Consider the following 27,416-nt stretch of genomic DNA (forward strand, 5'->3'; position numbering starts at 1 on the left):
TTGCCAAAATGACTATACTACCCAAGGCAATCTACAGATTTGGTGCAATCTCTATCAAATTACCAATGTCACTTTTCACAGAACTAGAAGAAAAAAATTTTAATGTGATAGAAGCATAAAAGATCCTGTATAGCTAAAGAAATCTTGAGAAAGAAAAATGTAGCTGAAAGAATCAGGCTTCCTGACTTCAGACTGTATTACAGAGCTACAGTAATCAAAACAGTATGGTACTAGCATAAAAACAGAAATATAGCTCAATGAAACAGAGTAGAAGGCCCAGAAATCAACCCATGCACCTATGGTCACCTAATCTATGACAAAGGAGGGAAGACTATGGAAGAATACACAGTGGAGAAAAGACAGTCTCTTCAATAAGTGGTGGTTGGAACACTGTACAGCTACATGAAAAATAATGAAACTAGAACATGAATGACCTAAATGTAAGATGGGATACTGTAAAACTCCTCTAGGAAAATACAGGCAGGAGACTCTGACATAAATCACAGCAATATTTTTTGGTTCCACCTCCTAAAGTAATGAAAATAAAAATAAACAAATGGGACCTAGTTAAACTCACAAGCTTTTGCATGCAAAGGAAGCCATAAACAAAATCAAAAGACAACCCACAGAATGGAAGAAAATGTTTGCAAATGAAGCAACTGACAAGGAATTTATTTCCAACTATACAATATAGCTCACAAAGTTCAATTTCAAAAAAAAAAAATCAAAGAAAACAATGAACAGAAGACCTAAATAAACATTTATCAGAAGAAGACATACAGATGGATTAACAGCTCATGAAGATGCTAAACGTCACTAATTATCAGGCAAATGCAAATCAAAACTTGCAATGAGGTATCACCTGGCTCTGGTGAAAATGGCCATCATCAAAATCAAATAACAATAAATGATGAAAGTACCTCTCCCTTACTCATCATAGTCTCACACTTGAAGACCTTATCTTACACACTGCTATATTTCTAGAACAGAAAACATCCTCACAAATGTTATCTGAGTGAATCAATAAGCCTGTAATAAATAAAGTGGTAAATTCACTTACCACTGGCTTAGCCCTCTGCCCTCAATCACTACCTGTCCTGACCCTGTTTCAAGTACTTTATTTTCAACAGGAATTCATGGTTTGATTTAACTTGAAGCAGAATAATATCATTTACCAAAAGAAAAATATTGTACCACATTTCACTTGCTGTAAATTAACTCAGGACTATTTTCATTAACTTTTTTAATGAAAATTCAATATTAAACAAGCAAAACACCTACTTTCAGTACTTTTTACAGAAAAATAAAAAAACAGTTCACTTTCAAGTCTGGCAAATGACAGGTTCTGAAACGGACTGCAAACCATGCAGCAGGTTTATTTTATTTTATTTACAGATGTGGCGCTCAAAGTCCAATGCCACTTTGGGGCACTGCTGACAAAAAAGAATTTTCACAGAGTAGACCTTTAAACAGTTTTGTCAATTACTGGAAACATCTCAGCAAAGTATTTCTCTGTGACGTTAAAGAAAACAGTTACCAACCTGATCCCCAAACAAGCTGGAGAACTAGCTTCCATGCCCTTGCTGTGGAGGTGACCCAGGACCCACTGAGCTAACACTGAGATCAGGATCAATACACACTTAGTGTGTGACATAGTGAAAGTTTTCCTCTCTTTGAACTCCTCTAAATAGTCATTTTGCTTCCTCTTGGGGATCACTGCTCAGGCTCGATGGCCTTTCAGGACCTCCTGGATCAAGTTGGAGGCCTGGGGAGATTCCAGATCCTTCAGATGCTTTTCCTTTGTATCTCCAGCCTCGTCACCTACCCTCATATTCTATTGGAGAACTTCACTGCAGCCGTCCCTGGTCATCACTGCTGGGTCCACATTCTCGACAATAACACTGACTCGGCTAACGACACTGGGACCCTCAGCCCTGATGCCCTCCTGAGAATCTCCATCCCACGGGACTCAAACCTGAGGCCAGAGAGGTGTCGTCGCTTCAGCCGCCCCCAGTGGCAGCTGCTTAACCTGAACAGGACCTTCCCCAACATGACTGACCTGGACACAGAGTCCTGTGTGGACGGCTGGGTGTATGACAAAAGCATGTTCACCTCCACTATCGTGACCGAGGTAAGAGGCCTCATTTACGTCTTGTGAGTACATGGTCTGAGTCTTTAAGGGTAACTGAGTATTGAATAAGTTTCTAGCCTTTTTAGTCACTATTAGGTACTCATTCTTCAATCTTTCAGCAAATGTTAATTACTTCTTTATTGAATGCCAAACACCTATATATTTAAAGAATTTAATGAACTCAAAAATAGATGTGACCTTGCTATTATATGGCTTTTATTGTTAGAAAGATCAAAGGTTAAGAAAGTAATTTATGTGATGTGTTTAAAAGATCATTAATGTTCAGCCTTGCTTGTAAATTAGAAATATCAGGGATATTGATGGAAACCTCCAAGCACTGTATCCCAAAGCAGCCATATAAGAAGATCTGTGATGAAATTCTGGCATCAGGAAACTTTTTAAGGCCCTCAAATATTGCACTCTATGGCCAAGATTGAGGACCACTTTATATAGAACAAAACAAGGCATTGTTAAATCTAACAGGTTTAGAGAAGGCTTCCTAAAAGAAGTTATATTTAAGCTGAGACTTGAATAGTAAAAATCAGCTAATGTAAAAAAGGAAGCTGGAGAGCGAAAAGGGGATAAAATAAACAACCACGTGAATCATTCAAACTGCTTCAATCAGGTTCCCACTGAGAGGTTATAAATCATGGAGCTCTCCTTTGCTTCTTTCTTTCTTTTCCAGTGGGACCTGGTATGTGAATCTCAATCACTAAAATCAATGGCCAAATTCTTATTCATGGCTGGAATGCTAGTGGGAAGCATCGTATATGGCCATTTATCAGACAGGTGAGTGTCTCTGAATCACAGCTCTCTTTACTCAGGTATTTTCAAGAACTCATAAATATTCTTCCAGGGATCGGGCGGAAAGGGAGGTGGGAGGGGGGATCGGGATGGGGAACACATGTAAATCCATGGCTGATTCATGTCAATGTATGACAAAACCCACTACAATATTGTAAAGTGATTAGCCTCCAACTAATAAAAAAAAAAGAAAGAAAGAAACATTTATTGCAAATTACACTGCCCTGGGGTTTCCTTAGTCCCCAGTGATCTAGAAACACAAACGGAGAATTACTGTCAGTGTGGTAAGTGCTCTTTTATCAGCTGTGAGCATTGTGTATGGGATACAGAAACAACATCTCCATCAGACATGGGAGCAGTTTGAGAATGAGGTTTGGAGCAGAGGTGTCACATCATAGTTTATAAAGATAAAAAAGAGGTTCCTATGGGAACAGAGAGGAAGACATTTCACATCATGAGATTCAACCTGTGTTCAGTCGCTCCTGACCTCTCTTATCTGATCGCTTGTGGATTTTTAGAGTATGGCTATCATGTCCTTATTTCTCAAATACGCTGCTAGACATTCCTACGAAACCTGTGTTATACATAGCATTGTGTCTTGGTGATGTATAAAAAAAGTATTTCAGTGGCCTTGATTTTTTTCCTAAAACATTACAATAAACATAAAATTTTCAACCATGTAGGGAAAATTAATCTAATGGCAACTTCTGTTACAATTAGTGGTTTTAGAAATGGAAGTATCCTGTACCTGACAGTACACTTAATTAGACAGGCCAACCAATTCCACCAACCACCCAAGTCTATCTTCTCTAAAGGGTATGAGGAATTAAGGTGCTCCTTACCATCTACTAGCATAATGTCACCTATTATTTCAGCTGAAAATCATGAATTCTGAGTGTAAATGATCTTATAAAAGGTAAGATACTTTATTTTTAAAAGTACCTTATTTTAAAAGGTACCTTATTAAATTTTTCAGAGTCACAGTGTTCATTTCTAACTTCTGTAACACATATGAAAGTGAAAGTGAAAGTCGCTCAGTCATCTCCAACTCTTTGCAACCCCATCGACTGTATAATCCATGGAATTCTCCAGGCCAGAGTATTGGAGTGGGTAGCCTTTCCCTTCTCAGGGGATCTTCCCAACCCAGGGATCAAACCCAGGTCTCCCACATTGCAGGAAGATTCTTAACCAGCTGAGCCACAAGGGAAGTCTGGATATTAAGCCCTATTCCACTGGTCTATTCAATAATGCAGAACTGTTAGATTATACATACTATATAAAAGTGTTCAGAATCAGAGTGTTCATTTTGAACAGCTCAATTACACAGAACTATTTATCTTGCAGAAATAAAAATTAAACAATATATCTATGCTGACTGATTTTTGAAAAAGTTTCCAAGACCATTTAATGGGTAAAATACGTCTTGTTTAACAAATGGAACAGTGCTTATTAGACATACACATGCAAAAGATGCAAGTAAACCTAAAACCATAGCAAATATTAACACAAAATGGATTCGCAACTTTAATAAAAGAGCTGCTGCTGCCAAGTCTCTTCAGTCGTGTCCGACTCTGTGCCACCCCATAGACAGCAGCCCACCAGGCTCCCCCGTCCCTGGGATTCTCCAGGCAAGAACACTGGAGTGGGTTGCCATTTCCTTCTCCAATGCAGGAAAGTGAAAAGTGAGAGTGAAGTCGCTCAGTCGTGTCCGACTCTTAGCGACCCCATGGACCGCAGCCCACCAGGCTCCTCCATCCATGGGATTCTCCAGGCAAGAGTACTGGAGTGAGGTGCCATTGCCTTCTCCGAATAAAAGAGCTAAAACCATAAAACTTTTATAAGAAAACAGGGGTAAATCTTCTTGACTTTGGGTTTGACAATGGATTCTTAGATATAACGTTAGAAGTGTGAATAACAAAAGAAGATATAAATAGGTGGGCCTGGCTTCCCTGGTGGTTCAGAGGTTAAAGCGTCTGCCTGCAGTGCGGGAGACCTGGGTTTGATCCCTGGGTCGGGAAGATCCCCTGGAGAAGGAAATTGAACCCACTCCAGTATTCTTGCCTGGAGAATCCCATGGACAGAGGAGACTGGTGGGCTACAGTCCATGGGGTCACAAAGAGTCGGACACGACTGAGTCACTTCACTTTCATCAAAATTAAAAACTTCAGCACATCAAAGGATATTATCCATAAATTGAAAAGATAACATGTCTAATGGGAGAAAATATTTGTAAATCATATATAAAGAATAAAGATAGGTAAATAGACCAATAGAATAGGGTTTAATATACAGACTATAGAAAAACTCCTACAACTCAACAACAAAAAGACAAAGAACTCAATTTTTAAATGAGCAAAAGACTTGAATATACATTTCTTTTATAAAGTTATATATATGGGGCATAAGCACATAAAAAGATGCTCAACATGATGTCATTTTTAAAATGTTAGTCATCCCAGTGCACCAGCCCCGAGCACTTGTCTCATGCATCCAACCTGGGCTGGTGATCTGTTTCACCCTTGATAATACAATATAGTAAAGTAATTAGCCTCCAACTAATAAAAATAAATGGAAAAAAAAAGAATTTAAAAAATTAAAAAAAATAAAAATGTTAGTCAAACCACAATAAAATGCCACTTCACACATACTAGGATTGCTATAATCCCCCCCCCCAAAAAAAAAATGAAAAATAGCATGGTTTCACAAGGATGTAGAGAAACTGGAATCTTGTACATTGCTGATGGGGAGGTAAATTGGTACCACCATTATGACAAATACTTTTGGAGTCTTCAAAAAATTAAAGTTAGAGAAACCACATGACTTAACAATTTCATTGCTAGGTATAAAATCAGAAGAGTTGAAAACAGGAACTCAAACAAATAGCTTATAAAACAATGTCATTGCAACATTATTCACAGTAGCAAAAGGTGAAAACTACACATATCCATCAGCAGATGAATGGGTAAAATGTGATATGTACAGCCATAAAAAGAAATAAAGTTCTATATCATGGTAAAACTTGTAGGACCATGACAACATGTAAACTAAAATGACAGACAAAATATAACAAGTATTTATGATCCCACTTACATAAAATATGTAGACCAGGAAAATTCATGAAGAAAAATGCAGATGAGAGATACCAGAAGCTGGGAAGAAAAAGGAATGAGGAGTTATTGCTTACTGGGTACAAAGTTTCTACTGAGGATTTTGGAAAGTTTTGGCAGTAGATAGTGATGATGGTTACATAAAATCATGAATTTAATACCAGTGAGTGACCTATATAATCAAACGTGGTTAAAATAGCAAATCATATTTTATGTATTATACTACAACTAAAAAGAAATATGAGGCTTCCCTGGTGGCTCAGATGGTAAAGAACCGCCTGCAGTGTGGGAGACGTGGGTTCAATCCCTGGGTTGGGAAGATCCCCTAGAGAAGGGCATGGCAACCCACTCCAGTATTCTTGCCTAGAGAATCCCCATGGGCAGAGGAGCCTGGAGGGCTACAGTCCACGGGATCGCAAAGAGTTGGACACAACTGAGAGACTTAGCACACATTGTACAAAGAGAAGTATAACCAAAAGAATGAGAAGACAAACCACAACTGGGAAAATATGCTTGCAAAAGACACCTGAAAAAGAATAGTTAACCAAAATACACAAAGAACTCTTTTTGAAATTTATTTATCTATTTTTAATTGAAGGATAATTGCTTTACAACATTGTGTTGATTTCTGCCATATATCAACATGAATCAGCCATAGGCATATGTATACCAAGAACTCTTTAAAAAAGAAAAATGAACATTCCAGTTAAAATATAGTCAGAAAATTTAAAAGACATCTCCAAAAAAGTTGTACAGATGGAAGATAAACATATGAAAAGATGCTCCACAACATATATCTTTAGGGAAATACAAACTAAAACAATGATATACTACTACATACGTATTAGAGTGACAAACAGATAGATAGATAGATAGATACACATCAAAGGCAAAGATGTAGAGCAGCAGGCACTCTCTTATTCATTGCTGATGGGAATGTAAAATGATATAGCTGATTTTGAAGACATATTGGCTATTTCTTACAAAATTGAGCACACTCTTGCCAAATAATCTAGGAATCATACTCCTTGGTAATTACCCAAAGGAGTTGAAAAGTTATGTCCACACAAAACCTACCCAGGGATGTTCATAGAGGCCTTATTCATATCTTCTAAGCCAAAACTTAGAAGATGAATGCATGAATAAATGCATTTATTTTAGCAAATGCATACATAAATAGTTATACATCTAGCCATAGGATCTTATTCAATGCTAAAAGGAAATGAGCTATCAAGCCATGAAAAGATATGGAAGAACTTTAGATGTATACTGAAAAGTGAAAGAAGCTAATCTGGAAAGTCTACATACTGTATGATTCCAACTATGTAACATTCTGTAAAAGTTAAAACTACATAAACAGTAAAATGATAAGTGGTAGATAGGAGGAAAATAGGGCTTCCCTCGTGGCTCAGATGGTAAAGAGTCCGCTTGCAATGTGGGAGACCTGAGTTCGATCCCTGGGTTGGGAAGATCCACTGGAGGAAGGTATGGCAACCCACTCCAATATTCTTGCCTGGAGAATCCCCATGAACAGAGGAGCCTGGCAGGCTACAGTCCATGGGGTCGCAAAGAGTCAGACACAACTGGGCAGCTGAGCACACAGCACACAAAGGAGGAAAACAAAAGAATAGGCAGAATTCAGGGGTATTTTAGGGCAGTGAAACCGCTCTTTATGACACTGTAACAGTGGGCGCATGTCATTACACATTTCTCAAAACCCATAGAATGTACAACAGCAAGAGTGTATCCTCATGTATTCCTAGTGAACATTGGGAGATAATGACATATCATTGTAGGTTCGTTAGTTGCATCAAATTTGTCTATTGGTGCAAGAAGGCAGGGACACTGCATGGGTAGGGGCAGGGTATGTTGAGAAATCTCTATCTTCCTTTCATTGTTGCAGTCAACCTAAAACTGCTCTAAAAATTAAGTTTTATAAAAAAAAAAACAAAATTAGGAGCACCTAAATAAGTAAAGCAAATATTAACAGACATAAAGGGAGAAATTGACATGACACAATAATAATAGGGGACTTCGGCACCTCAGTTATACCAATGGAGAGATCATCCAGACAGAAAATCAATAACAGCCTTAAATGACACATTAAACCAGATGGTCTTAATACATATACATATGTATATCTAGATTATCTCATCAAAAAAAGAATACACATTATTTTCAAGTACACATGTAACATTCTCCAGGATAAGTCATATGAGAGGTCACAAAACCAGTCTTAGTAAACTTAAGAAAATTGAAATCCTATCAGGCATCTTTTTTGATCACGATACTGTGAGATAGGCAATCCACTACAAGAAAAAAAAACTGCCAAAAACACAAGGATATGGAGGTTAAACAAAGGCTACTAAACAACTAATGGTTCACTGAGTAAATCAAAGAAGAAAAAAAAAATACCTAGAGACAAGTGAAACCAAAAATACAGCAATCCAAAGTCTATGGGAATCAGCAAAAGCAGTACCAAGAGGAAATTTATACAAGTCTACCTCAGAAAACAAGAAAAATCTCAAATAATAACCAAACCTCAGACCTCAAGGAACTAAAAAGAAGAACAAGCAAAACCCAAAGTTAGGAGGAAGAAAAAAATAATAAATATCAGAGCAAAAAATCAATAATACATTAAAAGGATCATACACCATGATCAAGTGGAATTTATCCCAGGGTAGGGATGCAACAGTGGTTCAGTATCTGCAAATCAATCAGTGTAATAAAGCACATAAACAAACTGAAGAAAAAAATTATATGATCGTCTTGATAGATGCAGAAAAACCTTGAAAAAATCCAACATTTATTTATGATAAAAGCTCTCAACAAAGAAGTTACATATCTCAACACAATAAAGGCCATATGTGACAAGCCCACAGTTAACTAACATCATACTCAATGGTGAAAAATTGATAGCATTTCCAGTAATATCAGTATCAAGACAAGGACATCCTCTCTCATCTCTTTTATTCACTTCTATTTACATAGTACTGGAAGTCCTAGCCACAGCAATCAAATAAAAAAAAGAAAGAAAAGGAATCCAAATTGTAAAGGAAGAAGTAAAACTGTCACTGTTTTTAAATAACATGACACCATACACAGAAAATACTAAAGATGCTACCAAAAAGCTACTAGAACCCATCAATGAATTTGGCAAAGTTGCAGGATATAAAATTAATTTACAGAAACCTGTTATACTTCTATATACTAACAATGTATACACTAACAATCTGGGAGAAATATTAAGAAAACAATCCTATTTACAGTTGCATCAAAAAGAATAAAACTCCTAGGAATAAGTCCAAATGAAGGGGTACAATATCTGTACTTGGGAAACTATTAGTCATTGATGGAAGAAACTGAAGACAACAACAAAAGAGGGAAGGTAAACTGTCCTCAAGAATTAGAAGAGTAAATATTGCTAAAATGAGCATACTGCCCAAGGTGATGTCCAAAATCAATGCACTCTCTATCAAATTACCAATGTTATTTCTCACAGAACTAGAAGAAATAATTCTAAAACATATGGAAGCATGAAAGACCCCCCAATAGCCAAAGCAATCCTGAGAACGAAGAGCAAAGCTGGAGTATCATGCTTTCTGATTTCAAACTATACTACAAAGGTACAGTAATCAAAGTTTTATACTAGCTCGAAGCCAGATACACAGATCAATGGAACCCAGTAGAAAGTGCAGAAACAAACTCATCGCATGTATATGGGCAATTAAAGAATATACAATGGAAAAAGACGGCCCTCCTCAGGAACCAGTATTAAGAAAACAGGTCCAACTCTTTGCAAACCCATGGACTATAGCTCTCCAGGCCTCTGTTCATGGAATTTTCCAGGTAATAATACTGGAATGGGTTATCACTTCCTGCTCCAGGAGATCTCCCCAACCCAGGGATGAAACCCACAACTTTTGTACCTCCTGCATTGGCAGGCAGGTTCTTTACCACTATGCCACCTGGGAAGCCCTAAAGTGGAATATTGCTCAGCCATGAAAAAGAATGAAATCTTGCCATTTGTGACAACGTGGAGGACCTAGTGGGTGTTCTGCTAAGTGAAACAATTCAGAGAAAGACAAATGCCAACTCCACTAATATGTGGAATATAAAAGAAAATGATGACCAAAACAAACAGTTATGGATAAAGAGAACAAACAGGTGGTTCTAGAGGGACAGGGATGTGGGGGGAAAATAGATGAGGGAGACTAAGAGGTTTAAACTTCCATGTGTGCAATAAATGAGTCAAGAGGATGAAATGTACAGTGTGGGGAGTATAGTCAATAGCTACGTAATATCTTTTTATGGTGACAAACTAAACTTACCATGGTGATCATTTTGAAATGTGTAGAAATACTGAATCACTATGTTGTGTAATAGGAACTAACCTAGTATTGTAGATCAGTTAGACTCCAAAAGCAAACAAACTCACAGAAAGCTTTGTTACCAGAGGCAGACATGAGAAGAGGGGAAATTGGATGGAAGCAGTCAAGAAGTAGAAACTTTCAGTTATAAGTAAGTACTAGGGATGTAATGTATAACATGATGAATATAATTAACATGGATGCATGTTATGAAAGCTGTTAAGACAAAATATCCTGAGTTCTCATCACATGGAAAGAAAAATTTCCCTTTCTTTAAATTTGCATCTATATGGGATGATGAATGTTCACTAAATTTATTGTGATAGTCATTTCATGACATAAGGCAAATCATTATGCTGTATACTTTAAACTTGTCCAGTGCTGTATTTCAATTATATCTCATCAAAATTTCATTGCAGCACTGTTTACAATAGCTAGGCATGGAAGCAAACTAGATGTCCATTGGCAGACGAATGGATAAGGAAGTTGTGGTACATATACTCATGGAATATTACTCAGCTATAAAAAAAGAACACATTTGAGTCAGTTCTATTGAGGTGGATGAAACTGGAGCCTATTATACAGAGTGAAGTAAGCCAGAAAGAGAAACACCAATACAGTATATTAATGCATATATATGGAATTTAGAAAGGTGGTAATGACAACCCTATATAGAAGACTGCAAAAGAGACACAGATGTAAAAACAGACTTTTGGACTCTGTGGGAGAAGGCAAGGATGGGACGATATTAGAGAATAGCATTGAAACATGTATATTACCATATGTAAAATAGACGACCAATACAAGTTTGATGCATGAAGCAGGGCGCTCAAAGCTGGTGCTCTGGGACAACCTAGAGGGATGGGGTGGGGAGGGGGGTTCAGGATGGTGAGACACATGTATATCCATGGCTGATTCATGTCAATGTATGGCAAAAACCACCACAATATTGTAATTAGCCTCCAATTAAAATAAATAAATCTAATTTTAAAAAAAACAAGGTAGGGGAAAGAAAAACAGAAATTTTTTAAAAAATAAAATAAAAATAAGAAAATTAGAAAACATCCCCTAAATTTCAAATTGTGTATTCTTTTTTTTTTTTTCTACTATACTGTTGTTACTACTGCCGTATCTAACCTGTCTCCGTTTCTCAGGTTTGGGAGGAAGTTAGTTTTCAGATGCTGTTTACTCCAGCTTGCCATTACTGACACCATTGCAGCCTTTGCCCCCACCTACCTCATTTACTGCTCGCTACGCTTCTTGGCTGGGTTTTCTACCATGAGCATCCTGACAAATTGTACTGTTCTTAGTAAGTCAAAACTTTGGGTCTTTGACATTTTCCAAGCCTTAAATTTTGCTTTTAAATTCTAACTTTGCCTGAAGTCAAGATCCTACTTGTGTTTTCTTTCAGTTGTAGAGTGGACAGTGCCCCGATTCCAAGTCATGGGAATGACCCTGTCCATCTGTGCCGCTTGCTTGGGCCAGATCATCCTGGGAGGACTTGCTTTTGCCATTCGAGACTGGCACACCCTTCAGCTGGTGTTTTCTGTACCATTATTTGTCTTCTTTCTTTCCTCAAGGTATAAAATTTCTTTCTTTATCTGAGAAGATCCTAGATGCAAGGTACATGGAGTTAGGATGCAAGAATTCTGATTGGTCTTAGTCAATATTTGAGCACATGCTTAACTAATCTGTGCCCTGTGTACAACTAAAGAAGTAGAACAGTTAGTGTTACAAGATAACATCAAGGGCATTCAGGTAAATGTGAATTTTAGATAAAACATGAAATTTTTATATAGTAACCCCAAATTTTGTATGGAGCATAGTTACTCTAAAAATCACTCATTGTTTACATGAAACTTCTACTTACCTGAGAGTTCTGTATTTTTATTTGGGATTCCCTGGTGGCTCAGAAAGTGAATAATCTGCCTGCAATGCAAGAGACCCAGGTTTGATCCCTGGATCAGGAATATCCCCTGGAGAAGGGATTGGCTACCCACTCCAGTATTTTTGCCTGGAGAATTTCATGTACAGAGGAGCCAGGCAGACTACAGTCCAAAGGTCACAAAGAGTTGGGCACAACTGAAAAACTAACACTTTCTCTACTGTTCTGTATTTTTATTTACTAACCTGATAAAAATACAGTGTCTCATTAAAGTAAAATTTCAAATAAACAGCAAATACTTTTTAGTATATGTACAAAATACTGCATGGGATATAGTGGTACTCAAGGTTTACTCATATTCACTGTTAATCTAAATTCGAATTTAACTAAACACACTATTTTATTTGCTAAAACTGTTACTATCCCTCTGAATAATGGGAAGGGAACACTATGACTCCAAGTCTATATTCTGGCAGTAAAGGTGTACTGCATGCAGAGGTCATCTTCACCGTTTCCTAGTTATGGTGAAAGTGAAAGTCGCTCAGTCATGTCTGACTCTTTGCGACTCCATGGACTATACAGTCCATGGAATTCTCCAGGCCAGAATACTGGAATGGATAGCCTTTCCTTTCTCCAGGGGATCTTCCCAACCCAGGGATCAAACCCAGGTCTCCCAAATTGCAGGTGGATTCTTTACCAGCTGAACCTCAAGGGAAGCCCATGAATACTGGAGTGGGTAGTCTATCCCTTCTCCAGAGGATCTTCCCAACCCAGGAATCAAACTGGGCTGTCCTGCATTGCAGGTGGGTTCTTTATCAACTGAACTATCAGGGAAGCCCCTAGTTATGGTACGAGAGACTATACATTATATTTTCTAGTATAACAAAACAAGAGGTAGGTATTAGATGAGAGGGGAGAGGTATTTCACGGGGGAAAAAAAAGGGTATTTGAAAAAATGAGGAAATGAGAGTTGGTTGCACCTCTGTTCTCTTCTTTGATCAGGTGGCTGGCAGAGTCTGCTCGGTGGCTGATTATCACCAACAAACCCGAGAGGAGTTTAAAGGAACTTAGAAAAGCTGCACACAGGAATGGAAGGAAGAATGCTGGAGATGCCCTAACCATGGAGGTGAACAGAAGAGGGGATTGGGATGCCGTGACCTGACATATACTCTAGTTGGAGTCCAAGTGAATAAAGGGTGGGAACACAGGTGTGGTTGGGGTCTACTTAGCTCATTGTCCTGGTCTTCAATAGCTGCCCACATTGTTTGAGTGAATATTAAGAGAGAGCATCATGATGCTGAAGGGACTGAACGCAGCAGATATTTCACTCAACAGAGGCAGAAAGCACTTAGTATGTATGATTGTAAAGACTGTGTATTGGTCGCCCTTTGTGATAGAGAAATTTAAAAAAAAACTAATCCATTTCTTTCCAATTAACATTCCAATGGCTTTTTTGTCAAGATGGTAAGGCAAGAAGAGCAGCAGCTTAATGACCATGCAGAAAAGAGCATGTGAAAGTGAAAAACAGTCATGTCCAACTCTTTGCGATCCCATGGACTATACAATCCCTGGAATTCTTCAGGTCAGAATTCTGGAGTGGATAGTCTTTCCCTTCTCCAGGGGATCTTCCCAACCCAGGGATTGAAATCAGGTCTTCCACCTTGCAGGTGGATTCTTTACCAGCTGAGTCACCAGAGAAGCCCAAGAATACTGGAGTTGGTAGTCTCTCCCTTCTCCAGTGGATCTTCCCAACCCAGGAATTGAACCAGGGTCTCCTGCATTGCAGGTAGATTCTTTACCAACTGAGCTATGAGGGAAGCCCATTATTAACTTTTTTTGTTTGCAATAAGAGAATGGAAAGAATGCTAATAGAGACAAGGAGAAATCATCTACCCTCGTTAATAGGAAAAAGAGGTTAGGGGCTAGACAGTCAAACAAGAACAATAAAACATTTCTGCAAATTTACTCATTGGCACATCTGATCAATTTTTTGAAACCACTTTATTGAGGTTTTAACATACAAAGAGCTGTACCTATTTAATGTACAACTTGATGGATTTGCAAGTTAGTATACATCTGAACATCATCACCACAGTTTATACAAGAAACATATCCATTACCTCCTAAAACTTTCTCCATCCTTCTTTATTCACTATTTTTTTGTGATAGCACAATATAAGACCTCCCATCACAGCAAATTTTGAGCGCACAGTACAGTATTATAACCCTAGACACAATGCTATAGAGTAGATTCCTTTAGGATTGATTTATCTTGCTCAACTTAAACTTTGTACTCTACGGTAAATATTGCCCCATTTCTCACATCCCCCAACACCTGGCAAGCACTATTCAGAAACTCTCTGCTTCTTTGAGTTTGACTATTTTAGATTCCTTGTGTAAGTGGTATCCTGCAGTATTTGTTCTTTTGCACATGGCTTATTTTTTGTAGCATAATATCCTCTAGGTTAACCATGTTGTGGCAAATGGAAAAATTTCTTTATTTTTATTGCTGAATAATATACCATTTTGCATATATATAGATGACATTTTCCTTTTCTATTCATCCATAGATGGACATTTGTTTCCATATCTTAGCTATTGGGAATAATGATCTAATGAATATATGAGGGCAGATATCTCTTCAAGATCCTGATTTCAATTCCTCTGAATGTATATCCAGAAGAAGGATTACAGGATAATATACTGGTTCTAGTCTCAATTTTTTTAGGAACCTCCATACTGTTTCCATAGTGGCCACAGCATTTCACATTCCCAGCAACAGTGTACAAGGATACTCTGCTCTCCACATCTTCACCAATACTTATCACTTTTTTTATAATACCATTCCAACTGGTGTACAGTGGTAACTCATAATTTTGTTTGCCTTTTCCTAACAATTAGTGATGTTAAGCACTTTTTAATGTACCTGCTGGCCATTTGTATGTGGTCTTTGCAGAAATGTCTATTCAGTTCGTATGCCCATTTTTTGTTGTTGTCGCTGTTGCAAAGTCATGTCCAACTCTTTTCGAGCCCATTTACAGCAGCATGCCAGGCTCCCCTGCCCTTCACTATCTCCAGGAGTCTGCTCAAACTCTTGTCCATTGAGTTGGTGATGCCATCCAACCATCTCATCCTCTGCCATACCCTTGTCCTCCTGCCTTCAATCTTTTCCAGCATCAGGGTCTTTTCCAATGAGTTGGCTCTTCACATCAGGTGGCCAAAGTATTGAAGCTTCAGCTTCAACATCAGTCCTTCCAATGAAAAATTAGGGTTGATTTCCTTTAGGATTGACTGGTTTGATCTCCTTACTGTCCAAGGAATGCTCAAGAGTCATCTCCACCATCTTCTAAAGCATCAGTTATTCATTGTTCAGCCTTCTTTGTATTGCAACTCTCACATCCGTACATGACTACTGGAAAAACCATAGCTTTGACTAGACAGAACTTTAATTGAGTTATTTGGGTTTTTCACTATTGAGTTGTAAGAGTTTCCTATATATTCTGGATATTAACCCTCTATAAAGACATATGGCTTGCAAATAATTTCTTCCAGTCTGCAGGTGCTTTTTCATTTTGTCGATTATTTCCTAGCTGTGTAAAGGTTTTTCAATTCGATATAGTACCATTTGTCTATTTGTTGCTTATTACTTGTGTTTTTGGTGTCACAACCAAAAAATCATTGCCAAGACCAATATCAACAAGCTTCTCTCCTATGTTTCCTTTAGGAATTTTATAGTTTAGGTTTTTAGTCTTTAATTTATTTAAGTTGATTTTTTATTTTTCTTAACTTACTTTATTTTTTCAGTTTTTTTTATTTATTTTCTTTTACTTTACAATATTGTATTGGTTTTGCCATACACTGACATGAATCTGCCAAGGGTGTACATGTGTTCCCCATCCTAAACCCCCTTCCCACCATAATTTCTTTACAATATTGTGGTGGTTTTTGCCATACATTGACATGAATCACCCACAGGTGCATAGTGTAAGGTAAGTTTCCAATTTCATTTTTTGCATGTAGATATCCAATTTTAATAAACACCATTTATTAAAGACAATCTTGTCCCCATTGTGAATTATTGGTATAATTGTCAGAAATCAATTGTCTGTATATGCATGAGTCTATTGCTGGGCTCTCTATTCTGTTCTATTGGTCTACATGTCTTTATGCCAGTATCATGATCTTGGTTACTGTGGATTTATTATATATTTTGAAACCAGAATATGTGATGCTTCCAGCTTTGTTCCTTTTCAAAATGCTTTGACTGTCGGGGGTCTTCTGTACTTCCATATGAATTTTAGGGGTATTTTTTTTTTATTTCTGTAGAGAATATCAGTAGGATTTTGACAGGGATTTATTGAATCTGCATATTGCTTTGTGTTGTATGGACATCTTAACAATAATAATTTGTTTAATCCATGAGCATGAATATCTTTATATTTTCTAATATCTGCCTTAATTTCTTTCTTCAGTATTTTCAATATGCAAATCTTTCACCTTCTTGGTTAAGTTTATCCCTAAATGCTTTATTGTTTTTGATGATATTGCAAATAGGACTGTCTTCTTAATGTTATTTTTAGATAACTTGTGGCAGGTGTATAGAAATACAACTGATTTTATATGCTAATTTTTTATCCTGTGAATTAACTGAATTCACTTATTCATTTAACAACTTTTTGGATACGTGTTTAGGTTTTTCTACAAATAAGATCATGTTGTCTGAAAAAAGATAATTTTACTTCTTTCTTTCTGATTTGGATGCGTTATTTTTTTCTTACCTAATTGTTCTGGCCAGGACTTCCAATTCTATGTTGAACTGAAGTGCAATTCTTGTCTAGTTCCAAATCTTAGAGGAAAAATTTTCAGCTTTTCACCATAGAGTATGATGTTATTAGCTGTGGGCTTTTCATACATGGCCTTTAATGGAAGTTCCTTCTGTACTTAATTTGTTGAGAATTTTTGCCATGGAAGTGTGTTGAATTTTGTCAAATGTGTTTTCTGCACTTATTGAGAGAATCATATGATCTTTAGCCTTCATTCTGCTACTTTGGTGTATCACATTTATTTGCTTGTACTGAGCCATCCTTGCATCCCAGGAATAAAGCCCACTGGGTAATGGTGTGTGATCTTTCCAATATGCTGTTGAATTTGGTTTGCTAACATCTTGTTTATTTTTTCGACCATATTCTTCAGGAATGTTGGCCTGTATTTTTTTTTCCATATATTTTTATTAGTTGGAGGCTAATTACTTTACATCATTGCAGTGGTTTTTGTCATACATTGAAATGAATTAGCCATAGATTTACATGTATTCCCCATCCCAGTCCCCCCTCCCACCTCCCTCTCCACCCAATCCCTCTGGGTCTTCCCAGTGCACCAGACCCGAGCTCTTGTCTCATGCACCCAACCTGGGTTGGTGATCTGTTTCACCCTAGATAATATACATGTTTCGATGCTGTTCTCTTGAAACATCCCACCCTCGCCTTCTCCCAGAGTCCACAAGTCTGGTCTATACATCTGAGTCTCTTTTTCTGTTTTGCATATAGGGTTATCATTACCATCTTTCTAAATTCCATATATATGTGTTAGTATACTGTAATGGTCTTTATCTTTCTTATGGTTTCCTTGTCTCACTTTGCTGTCAGGATCATAGTGGCCTGACAAAATTAATTTAGAAGGATTTCTATCCTCTATTTTTGGAAGAGTTTGAGAAGATTCATATTAATTCTTTAAATGTTTGGTAGAATTCACCTATAATGCTATATAATATTAAGCTTTTATTTCTGGAATTTTTAGTTACTGCCTCATGCTATTTATTAGTTATTCATCTATTGAGGCTTTCTAGTTCTTCTCAATTCAATCTTTGTAGGTTATAAGTCATATATTTGTGTTAGATTGATCCTTTTGCCATTATAAATTACCTTCTTGGTCTCTTGTGACAGTTTTTTATTAAAGTCTATTTTATCTATACAAGGTGATTATCCCTGCTCTGTTTTGATTATCATTTTCATGGAATGTCTTTTTTTCCATCCATTCATTTAAAGTCTATCATGTTCTTAAACTTCAGAAATGGAAAACCTTCTAAATTCATTTTGTCAGGCCAATATAATCCTGAAACCAAAGTGAGACAAAGATACCATAAGAAAAGAAAAGAAAAAATATAGGCCAACATTCCTGAAGAGTATAGTTGAAAAAATCATCAACAAGATGTTAGAAAACCAAATTCAACAGCATATTAAAAAGATCATACACCATTACTCAGTTGATGTTTTTGAACTGTGGTGTTGGAGAAGACTCTTGAGAGTCCCTTGGACTGCAAGGAAATCAAACCAGTAAATCCTAAAGGAAATCAACCCTGAATATTCATTGGAAGGACTGATGCTGAAGCTGAAGCTCCACTACTTTGGCCACATGATGTGAAGAGCAGACTCATTAGAAAAGACCCTGATGCTGGGAAAGATTGAAGGCAGGAGAAGAAGGGGACAACAGAGGACAGAATGGTTGGATGGCATCACTGACTCAATGGACATGAGTTCGAGCAAGCTCTGGGAAATGGTGAAAGACAGGGAAACCTGGAGTCACAAAGAGTAGGACACAACTGAGTGACTGAACAACAGCAAACCTAAAGCGATTCTCTTACAAATAGCAGAGAACTTACAGTGGGGGTCAAGCCAGGGTGTGCTGGAAAATGTTTAACACTTCAGTTACAGGAATAAGAAAAAGCCATAGGTCTCAGATTGTGGTGCTGATCAATTTCTGTGATGTGAATATCACCACCATAGTCAGTTTCAAGCCACCAACAGGATGGTAACTGCTTAACAAACTATCTAAACATTTAACAAAGGGCTTCTATGAATTTTCACACTGATTCCAGGACACAACTGGGCAAGGGTTCAAACAGGGGCTGTTTCATGCATTTTAACCTGGGAGAGTGTTATGAGTGGTATGAATAGGTTTAAGAAAAAAAAATAAGAAAATGAAATGAAAATTAGAGAGAAAAGTGCATTTTAAAAAGTGAAGACACAGCAGGTTCCTATTTGAACATGGGCCTCTTTTTCGCAGAATAAGGATTTAATCGGGTAGTAGGAGCTCCTTGGTTTCTGTGAGTGAGCTGGCATTGCCCCCTACAGAACTATTTCTGCTCTCACTTCATATCTCTGCTTGCTCACAAAAAAATGAATGACCAGTATAAAATAACTGCAATGTGTTGTTGCTGTTTTAGTCTCTAAGTTGTGCCTGACTCATTGTGACCCCATGGACTGTAGCCCACCAGGCACCTCTGTCCCTGGGATTTCCCAGGCAAGAATACTGGAGTGGGTTGCCATATTCTTCTCCAGGGGATCTTCCTGATATGCCTTGAAATTTAACTTTGATATTGGATGTAATTCAAGTCTAGTCTTACAGGCTTTGAACCCCTCATCGGGCCCAAGTTTAGGATGTTATTTGAGCTTATTCTGACATTATAATACAGAATATACACAGAAGAACTATACAAAAAAGATCTTCATAACCCAGATAACCACAACGGTGTGATAACTCACCTAGAGCCAGACATCCTGGAATGTGAAATCAAGTGGGCCTTAGGAAGCATCACTGCAAGCAAAGCTAGTGAAGGTGATGGAATTCCAATTGAGCTGTTTCAAATCCTACAAAATGATTCTGTTAAAGTGCTGCTCTCAATATGTCAGCAAATTTGGAAAACTTAGCAATGACCACAGGACTGGAAAATGTCAGTTTTCATTTCAATCCCAAAGAAAGGCAATGCCAAAGAATATTTAAACTACCACACAGTTGCACTTATCTCACACACTAGCAAAGTAATGCTAAAAGTTCTCCAAGCCAGGCTTCAACAGTACGTGTACTGTGAACTTCCAGATGTTCAAGTTGGATTTAGAAAAGGCAGAGGTATCAGAGATCAAATTGCCAACATCTGCTGGATCATCAAAGGAGCAAGAGAGTTCCAGAAAACCATCTATTTCTGCTTTGTTGACTATTCCAAAGCCTTTGACTGTGTGGACCACAACAAACTGTGGAAAATTCTGAAAGAGATGGGAATACCAGACCACCTGACCTGCCCCCTGAGAAATCTGTATGCAGGTCAAGGAGCAACAGTTAGAACCAGAAATGGAACAACAAACTGGTTCCAAATTGTGAAAGGAGTACGTCAAGGCTGTATATTGTCACCCTGCTTATTTAACTTCTATGCAGAGTACATCATTTGAAATGCCAGACTGGAAGAAGCACAAGCTGGGATCAAGAATTGCTGAGAGAAATATCAATAATTCAGATATGCAGATGACACCACCCTTATGGCAGAAAGTGAAGAAGAGTTAAAGAGCCTCTTGATGAAAGTGAAAGAGGAGAGTGAAAAAGTTGGCTTAAAGCTCAACATTCAAAAAACTAAGATCATGGCATTTGGTCCCATAATTTCATGGCAATTGGAAAAAAATGGAAACAGTGACAGACTATTTTCTTGGGCTCCAAAATCAGTGCAGATGGTGACTGTAGCCATGAAATTAAAAGGCACTTGCTCCTTGGAAGAAAAGCTATGACCAACCTAGACAGCATATTAAAAAGCAGAGATATCACTTTGCCAACAAAGGTCCATCTAGTCAAAGTTACATTTTTTTTCAGTAGTCATGTATGGATGTGAAAGTTGGACTATAAAGAGCTGAGCGCCAAAGAATTGATGCTTTTGAACTGGAGTTGAAGACTCTTGAGAGTCCCTTGGACTGCAAGGAGATCCCACCAGTCAATCCTAAAGGAAATCAATCCTGAATATTCATTGGAAGGACTGATGCTGAAACTGAAACTCCAATATTTTGGCCACCCAATGCTAAGAAATGACCCATTGGAAAAGACCCTGATCCTGGGAAAGATTAAAGGCAGGAGGAGAAACAGACGACAGAGAATAAGATGGTTGGATGGCATCATCGACTCAATGGACATGAGTTTGAGCAAGCTTCAGGAGTTGATAATGGACAGGGAAGCCTGGCATGCTGCAGTCCATGGAGTTGCAAAGAGTCAGATATGGCTGAGTGAACTAAACTTACATTATCATCCATGATGCAATCCTGACTCCTCTCTTCTAAAAGCCTAAGTCCAATATTTTTGCTACTCAGGTTATAACTGAAAGGATGTTATTGCATGTGTAGGTCCTCAGTTAAGGTGGCCTTTCACTTCTCTGAACTCCTCATGAAGTTATTCCAATGGACTTTATGATATTTTTTCATTTGTAGAGGTGGGATAAGAATTAAGATGATATTGTTTGAATAACTAATAAATAGGTATCTGAGATAAGTTGGATACAATTCCATATGTACATTTATAGCCTCATGTCTGGCCCTGGAAGTCTTTGTGAGAAAAATGCTATTATTTTTCTCCACCTACTCTTCTACTCTGGTTCCTCTACTTGTTCTTTTTGTTGTTGTTTTCAGTCACTAAGTCATGTCCAACTCTTTGTAACTCCATGGACTGTGGCACTCCAGGCTTCTCTGTCCTCCACTATTTCGTGGAGTTTCTCAAATTCATGTTTATTGAGCTGTTGGTGTGAACTGAGTTTTAGAAATATTTAATTAAGTTTCTCAAGGTATATACCTAGCATATTGCAGGACTATTAAGTAACTCCATATTATAACCAGTTCTAAATATAAATCATTCTACTCCAAGATCTCTCCTGATTTCGTCCTCAGATTTAACTCTAGGCATCTCATTCATGGAGGCACAACATGCCAGGAATTCCCCAAAAAGTGACTGAACAAAGAACCAAAACAAAGACTCTCAGGAAATGTTCTTTTTCCTGAGATAAGCAGTTTTTCTGCAAGGGACAGCCAGCTGATAACCAAGCTTAGTGTCCAGGTCTTTCATGCCCATCTGGCACAAATGGACCTTTGGACCATTATCCAAGTAAGCATGATTTGATTCCCTTCCTTATCTGTGTATCTGACATACAATCCCTTTCTAATGATCTGCAGCCCTCTCAAATCCTGTGTTTAAATATTTTTGTGGCTAAATAATTTCCTTCAGTCCCTTTTAACTCAGCAATTCTCTATTCATATCACTTTTACATCCACTGTTACATTTTCAAAGACTATATTTCCCAGTAGACAGAAAGGGAAGTCATCTATCTTGTCCTCTGTTAGGGGCCTCACAATGCCTACCATTGTGTGACAACTGAACAGTTTGTTGTTGTTGAAGGTCCTGAGATCTGCCATGCAGGAGGAGCTGGAGGCAGCACAGACCAAATCTTCTCTGTTTGACTTGTTCCGCACACCCAACCTGCGTAAAAGGATCTGTCTCCTGTCCTTTGTAAGGTGGGCTTCACACAGTGCATGAAAGATGTTAAAATAGTGGAGACATGACTCTATTCCCTATCAAAAGAGCAACATGGTGGGAACAGATCTGAGATAAAACAGAAAGCCATAATGATAACTGCCGTGTTGAGTAGTCAAAGGGTTATGAAAAGACTGACCCAGAGCTAGGTATACAACAAAGAGTTGTGTTTATCATATCACCCCAACAAGTTCATCACTGGAAACTGAGGCTAAGAACTTCAGATGTTCTCATGATACAATGTTGGCTTTAACTCTCTTCACTTGTTTGTTTTCATTTTAATTAAGGTAAAATTACAAACCACAAAATGAAGAAGAATATATAGCCTGATGAATATTCCCATATGTAAATATGCAACCATCACCCAGATAAAGATACAGAAAAACTCTAAATCCCTGGAAGGTTCTATCATGTGTCCTTCACAAAAATGCTCTAAACCCTCCTCCAAAATGTAACAATAATTAGGAGCTCCAAATACATAACTATCTTATAGTTTTAAAATCATCACCTTATGAGGAAATATTTCATAAAACCTATCATGTTTTTATACCTTAAAACCAACCACTGGCTGCTTAGTTAATAGTTATGATCATCATTTGTAAGACAAAGGCTCTAAACCTTATGGTAAATGACGTTCATCTTTGTTCACCACAGATTTGCAAACTTCATGTCATTTTTTGGTCTGATTCTCCACCTCCAGTATATGGGGAGCAATGTTTTCCTGTTCCAAGTTCTTTTTGGCGCAGTCAACCTCCCAGCCAATTATGTTGCTTTTTTGTCACTGAATCACCTGGGCCGTCAAGTAAGCCAGACACTTTTCATGTTTCTTCTTGGAATCTCCATCCTGGCCATCACATTTGTGCCTCAAGGTGAGAAAGGAGCACAGGTTGAAATAAGAAAATGTATTACCCCAGGTATTTGAAGACAGAATCTGAAGCTAGAAGGAAGTGAAGGCTAGGGTTCTAAGGATTCTCCAAAACCAGCCTGAGGATTTAGGATAGATTCTGCCATTAAGTGGCTGCAAAATAGTTCAGACAGTTCAGACAACTAGTTGTCTACATCATATCTGACATGTATTTGGTAATTGGTACCTGGGACAGCAATTGATCACTTTCCCTTTGGCCAATCACACTTGTAACTGTAAAAGGCAGTATTATGTCATATATCAAATTGTATCTCATATGAGGACACAATATTGCCACTTCCTCTGTCTGGTTTCTTTCCTATTATGACAGTTTCAGTGACACTTTATTACCTGACTCTATGTATCCACTCACATGTCTGGAATTAGGTCACCATAACTTCAACCTGGTTCCAGGTTGTCATCTTGACTCCAAGGTATTTTTAATCCCTTCCCTTCAAGCATAGTAGATGTGTAGAATAGGAGGAAATGCATTAAGCTGTTAACAGCCTCTCTTAAAATCCATGTTACTAAATTAAATGACAGTATGCAATGAATAAGGGGAGCCAGATGGTCACCATGCTTCAGGTAACTCCCAGTGCAGTGGCATTTATGCAGGATACCATCTTGAATATCCGCATCAATGCAAATTTGCTGCCTTTCAACAGAGCCCACTCCAACGTTGTAATACTTTCATGAATTTTTTTTAATGGGATAGAAAACTGACTGTCTGAAACATCTTTTCAGAGGTTTACAAAGTCTACTTTTTTCCCTAAAACAGATCCTTATTCTTGAATCTTAAAATATTATTCTAGATCAAGCAATTTTCCAGCTTATCCATTAACATGAGCCCCGTTCTTTTATGATTCTCTACTGCATTACTAGCCCTTTGTCAATATTGTGTAAACACATGACTTTTAAAGGATATTGATGAGTCTTAACATTTGTCAGTAATTGCTCATATGATAGTCCTATGTTATACATGAAAGACAGAGGAGACACTGGATAGAATAAATGAAAGCAAACCCTTTCTGGGATTTTGTTCCCCCCTCTATCTTTAGGAAGCTTCTAAAATCTCTGATATGCAGATACAGTTGATTCAAATACTCAGGTTTTTAAATTCTCATTTAGGCTATAATATACAGATAAGTCACATTTCTCAGCTATTAGTCTCTGCACATTCTCCGCTCCACGTATTTTCTCTACTATGTGTTTAATACATGCAAATGTTTCCAACTGTGTCTTTTTCAGTTATAATTTGGGGGATGTTGATTTCTTCATCTCAGATTTCCTGAGTCTCACTGATGTTCTTCTCCAGAAATGCAGACCCTGCGTATGGCTGTGTCAACTTTGGGAATAGCGGTTTCTTCTGTGACTCTCATGTGTTGTTTTGCCCATGGAAATGAACTAATCCCCACCGTTCTCAGGTATACAAGCTCATGGAAGCTCTAGCAGAGTCAAAATATAACTTTCCAAGCTAATTAAGACTTATAAAAGGAAGAAAACTAACCTGAATCATTATCAAAAGCATTGATTATAGTGGTATTAATAACAAAAATTAAAACCAAAATTTTAATCAAAATCTCAATTTTGTTAGGCATGTTAAGCCTTTTAATGTATCGTCTCCCATAATCTGCTGAACCATTAAGGTGCTATGGGTAAGAGTATTTTTAAGTAACAAAAACTTTTTAAAAAAACACTAGTGCACTTAAAAATTTTGTGAGCAAATAAGAGTATATTTTAAATGTAAAAAGTACATCATTAGTCTTCATGTATCTAAATCCTGCTGTGATGTCTCCCATGTCTGCACGCATGCTAAGTTGCTTCAGTCATGTCTGACTCTTCGTGACCCTATGGACTGTAGTCCACGAGGCTGCTCTGTCTATGGGATTCTCCAAGGAAGAATACTGATGGGTTGCCATGCCCTCCTCCAGGGGATCTTCCCAACTCAGAGATTGAACCTGAGTCTCTTACATTGGCAGGTTCTTTACCTCTAACTCCACCTAGGAACCCCATGTGGTCTCCCATAGTCAAAGCAAAATATTAAATCTCATATTACATGTTTGGATCTATACCAGATTATTTTTGTATTATTGTTTTCACTCCAAGGGTAACAGCTTCAGGATTCTTGGGAGTTGCTTCTAATATTGGTGCAGCCCTGGCTCCCCTCTTGATGATCTTAGCAGTGTATTCCCCCCACCTGCCCTGGATCATCTATGCAGTCTGCACCATCCTTGGTGGCCTTGTTGTCCCACTTCTACCTGAAACCAGGAATAAGCCTCTGCCTGACTCCATCCAGGATGTGGAAAAGGAGTGAGTAAACCCCTGGTTGTCCCTTAGAGTTGCCGTGTGATACAGGTCTGTGTAAGAAGGCCAAGGTACCATACAAGGTCATTGTCCCCAGGGGAAGGCTTACATCTAGATGTCTCTAGGTGGTCAGTACCTTCAGTTTAGCTACAGCCTCATCCCTCCCCACAGTGACCTCAGACTCCCCCAAGACTCCCTGGATCACCCAGACCAGCACCAGTAGGCACCAGTAGGTTTAGTGATGAAGAAGTCAAAATTAGGTGCCCTAGTATGACATAAACAACCCCGAAGGTGTTTTACAAACATGCACAGATTTAAACATGAGATTCTCACCCCTCAGGCCCTGGCAGCGCTCAGCCCAGTGAGGGCAGTAAGCTCTCTGAGATTACCGGTGTCTGTAGGTCTGTGACCTGCCCTGGTCACTGAAGCAGGTCCCTGAGGGAGACCAAGGAGAGGGCAGGAGCCCTTCCTCTCTCTAAGATGACAATACATCTTAGGAGAAGGAGTCCTGTTGTGCTGCCTGTGAGATTCAGATCACCTGATTTTTCACTAGAAGTGAAAGTATTGAAAAAAGAGATGAGAAAGGTGGTAATTACTGGTATTTTTAAAAGATCAAGAACTTGAAAGGATTTTAAAACTTTTGTATACTTTCTTTGCCTCTTCCAAAGACCCAGTTAGCCGACACCTTGGTGTCCAGTATCAAAGCTGCCTTCCCAGATCCTGTTCTGGGAGCATGGACTTTTTCTTCACAAAATTTACTCAGATCCTCAGGACAGGTGTCAGTGCTTTTATCAATACTCACAGACCAACACAATCCATTTTCTCTAAATAATTTAAGACATAGGTGCCTTTTCCATGCTTTTTAATCTTGTTCTTTTGTTGTTTTCATTGTATTTGCTCTAGGAGAAAAGACTCAAGAAAAGCGAAGCCGGAAGGTACTTTCATGAAAGTGACACAATTTTAAGGAATTCCATTCCAGGCACTATCTGCTAATCAAAGAGCAAGATAAACAAGAAAAAATGGGGTCATTCCCAAATATTGGTAAAATTTGGAAAACAAATAAATAAAAAGATATAATAGGAAAATGGACCTCATTAACAATTGCAGTTCTAAATAACTATGTACAAAATGCCTATGACTGATCATTATATGAAGTTTGAGGAAAGTAATAGTGATTTTAAAGGAATCATAATAAAACATGTATGTTTCTGGATAGAGAGACAGAATAGCATTAAAAAACATTGATTCTGTTCCAATTAATGGCACAGTCATTGATGGAATAATTATTAGGGGAACAACTTGAAAAACAGTTCCAAATTTATCTACAGGTTAATAATAGGCAAGATTCAAAAGATGAAGTTTATGGAGGGAAGGTGGTGCAAGTATATGGGGCAGTACATGCTGAAATGAAATGCAGATGCATTTACAACTCAAAAGACATCCAGAATAGATGGATGGCATGTAGAACACTTGAAATTTGGAAATTGGGACAGCATAAATCACTGATAGAAATAAATGATTATGTAATAAGTATCATTAACTAACTTTGGAAATAAATGACTAATAATTTGAGAAAGTA

General features: G+C 37.9%; 1 protein-coding gene across 2 annotated transcripts; it reads left to right on the top strand.

Annotated features, from left to right (window-relative positions):
• Positions 1-1,543: 1,543 nt before the first annotated feature.
• Positions 1,544-27,416, top strand: LOC110151930 (organic anion transporter 7). 2 transcript variants are annotated; one of them, XM_070457519.1, is made up of 10 exons: positions 1,544-2,131; positions 2,817-2,920; positions 11,567-11,721; positions 11,824-11,992; positions 13,300-13,423; positions 22,495-22,610; positions 23,284-23,498; positions 24,849-24,957; positions 25,640-25,843; positions 26,741-27,416. In XM_070457519.1, the coding sequence occupies exons 1-10, from the start codon at positions 1,730-1,732 to the stop codon at positions 26,799-26,801; spliced, it is 1,659 nt and encodes a 552-aa protein (XP_070313620.1). In that variant the 5' UTR covers positions 1,544-1,729; the 3' UTR covers positions 26,802-27,416. The 2 variants fall into 2 exon arrangements, with proteins under 2 accessions (XP_070313620.1, XP_020771058.1); XM_020915399.2 differs by lacking the exons at positions 11,567-11,721; positions 11,824-11,992.

This window comes from Odocoileus virginianus, chromosome 28 (genome assembly GCF_023699985.2).
Source record: "Odocoileus virginianus isolate 20LAN1187 ecotype Illinois chromosome 28, Ovbor_1.2, whole genome shotgun sequence".
Taxonomy (NCBI): Eukaryota; Metazoa; Chordata; class Mammalia; order Artiodactyla; family Cervidae; genus Odocoileus; species Odocoileus virginianus.

What these genes read in the sequence shown, in the direction of transcription:
- LOC110151930 (XM_070457519.1), top strand. Translation starts at nt 1,730, where the DNA reads ATGGCCTTTCAGGACCTCCTGGATCAAGTTGGAGGCCTGGGGAGATTC. An exon ending in GTCTTCTTTCTTTCCTCAAG is followed by an intron (nt 11,993 to 13,299) that starts GTATAAAATTTC and finishes TTCTTTGATCAG; the next exon opens with GTGGCTGGCAGAGTCTGCTC. An exon ending in TGTCTCCTGTCCTTTGTAAG is followed by an intron (nt 22,611 to 23,283) that starts GTGGGCTTCACA and finishes TGTTCACCACAG; the next exon opens with ATTTGCAAACTTCATGTCAT.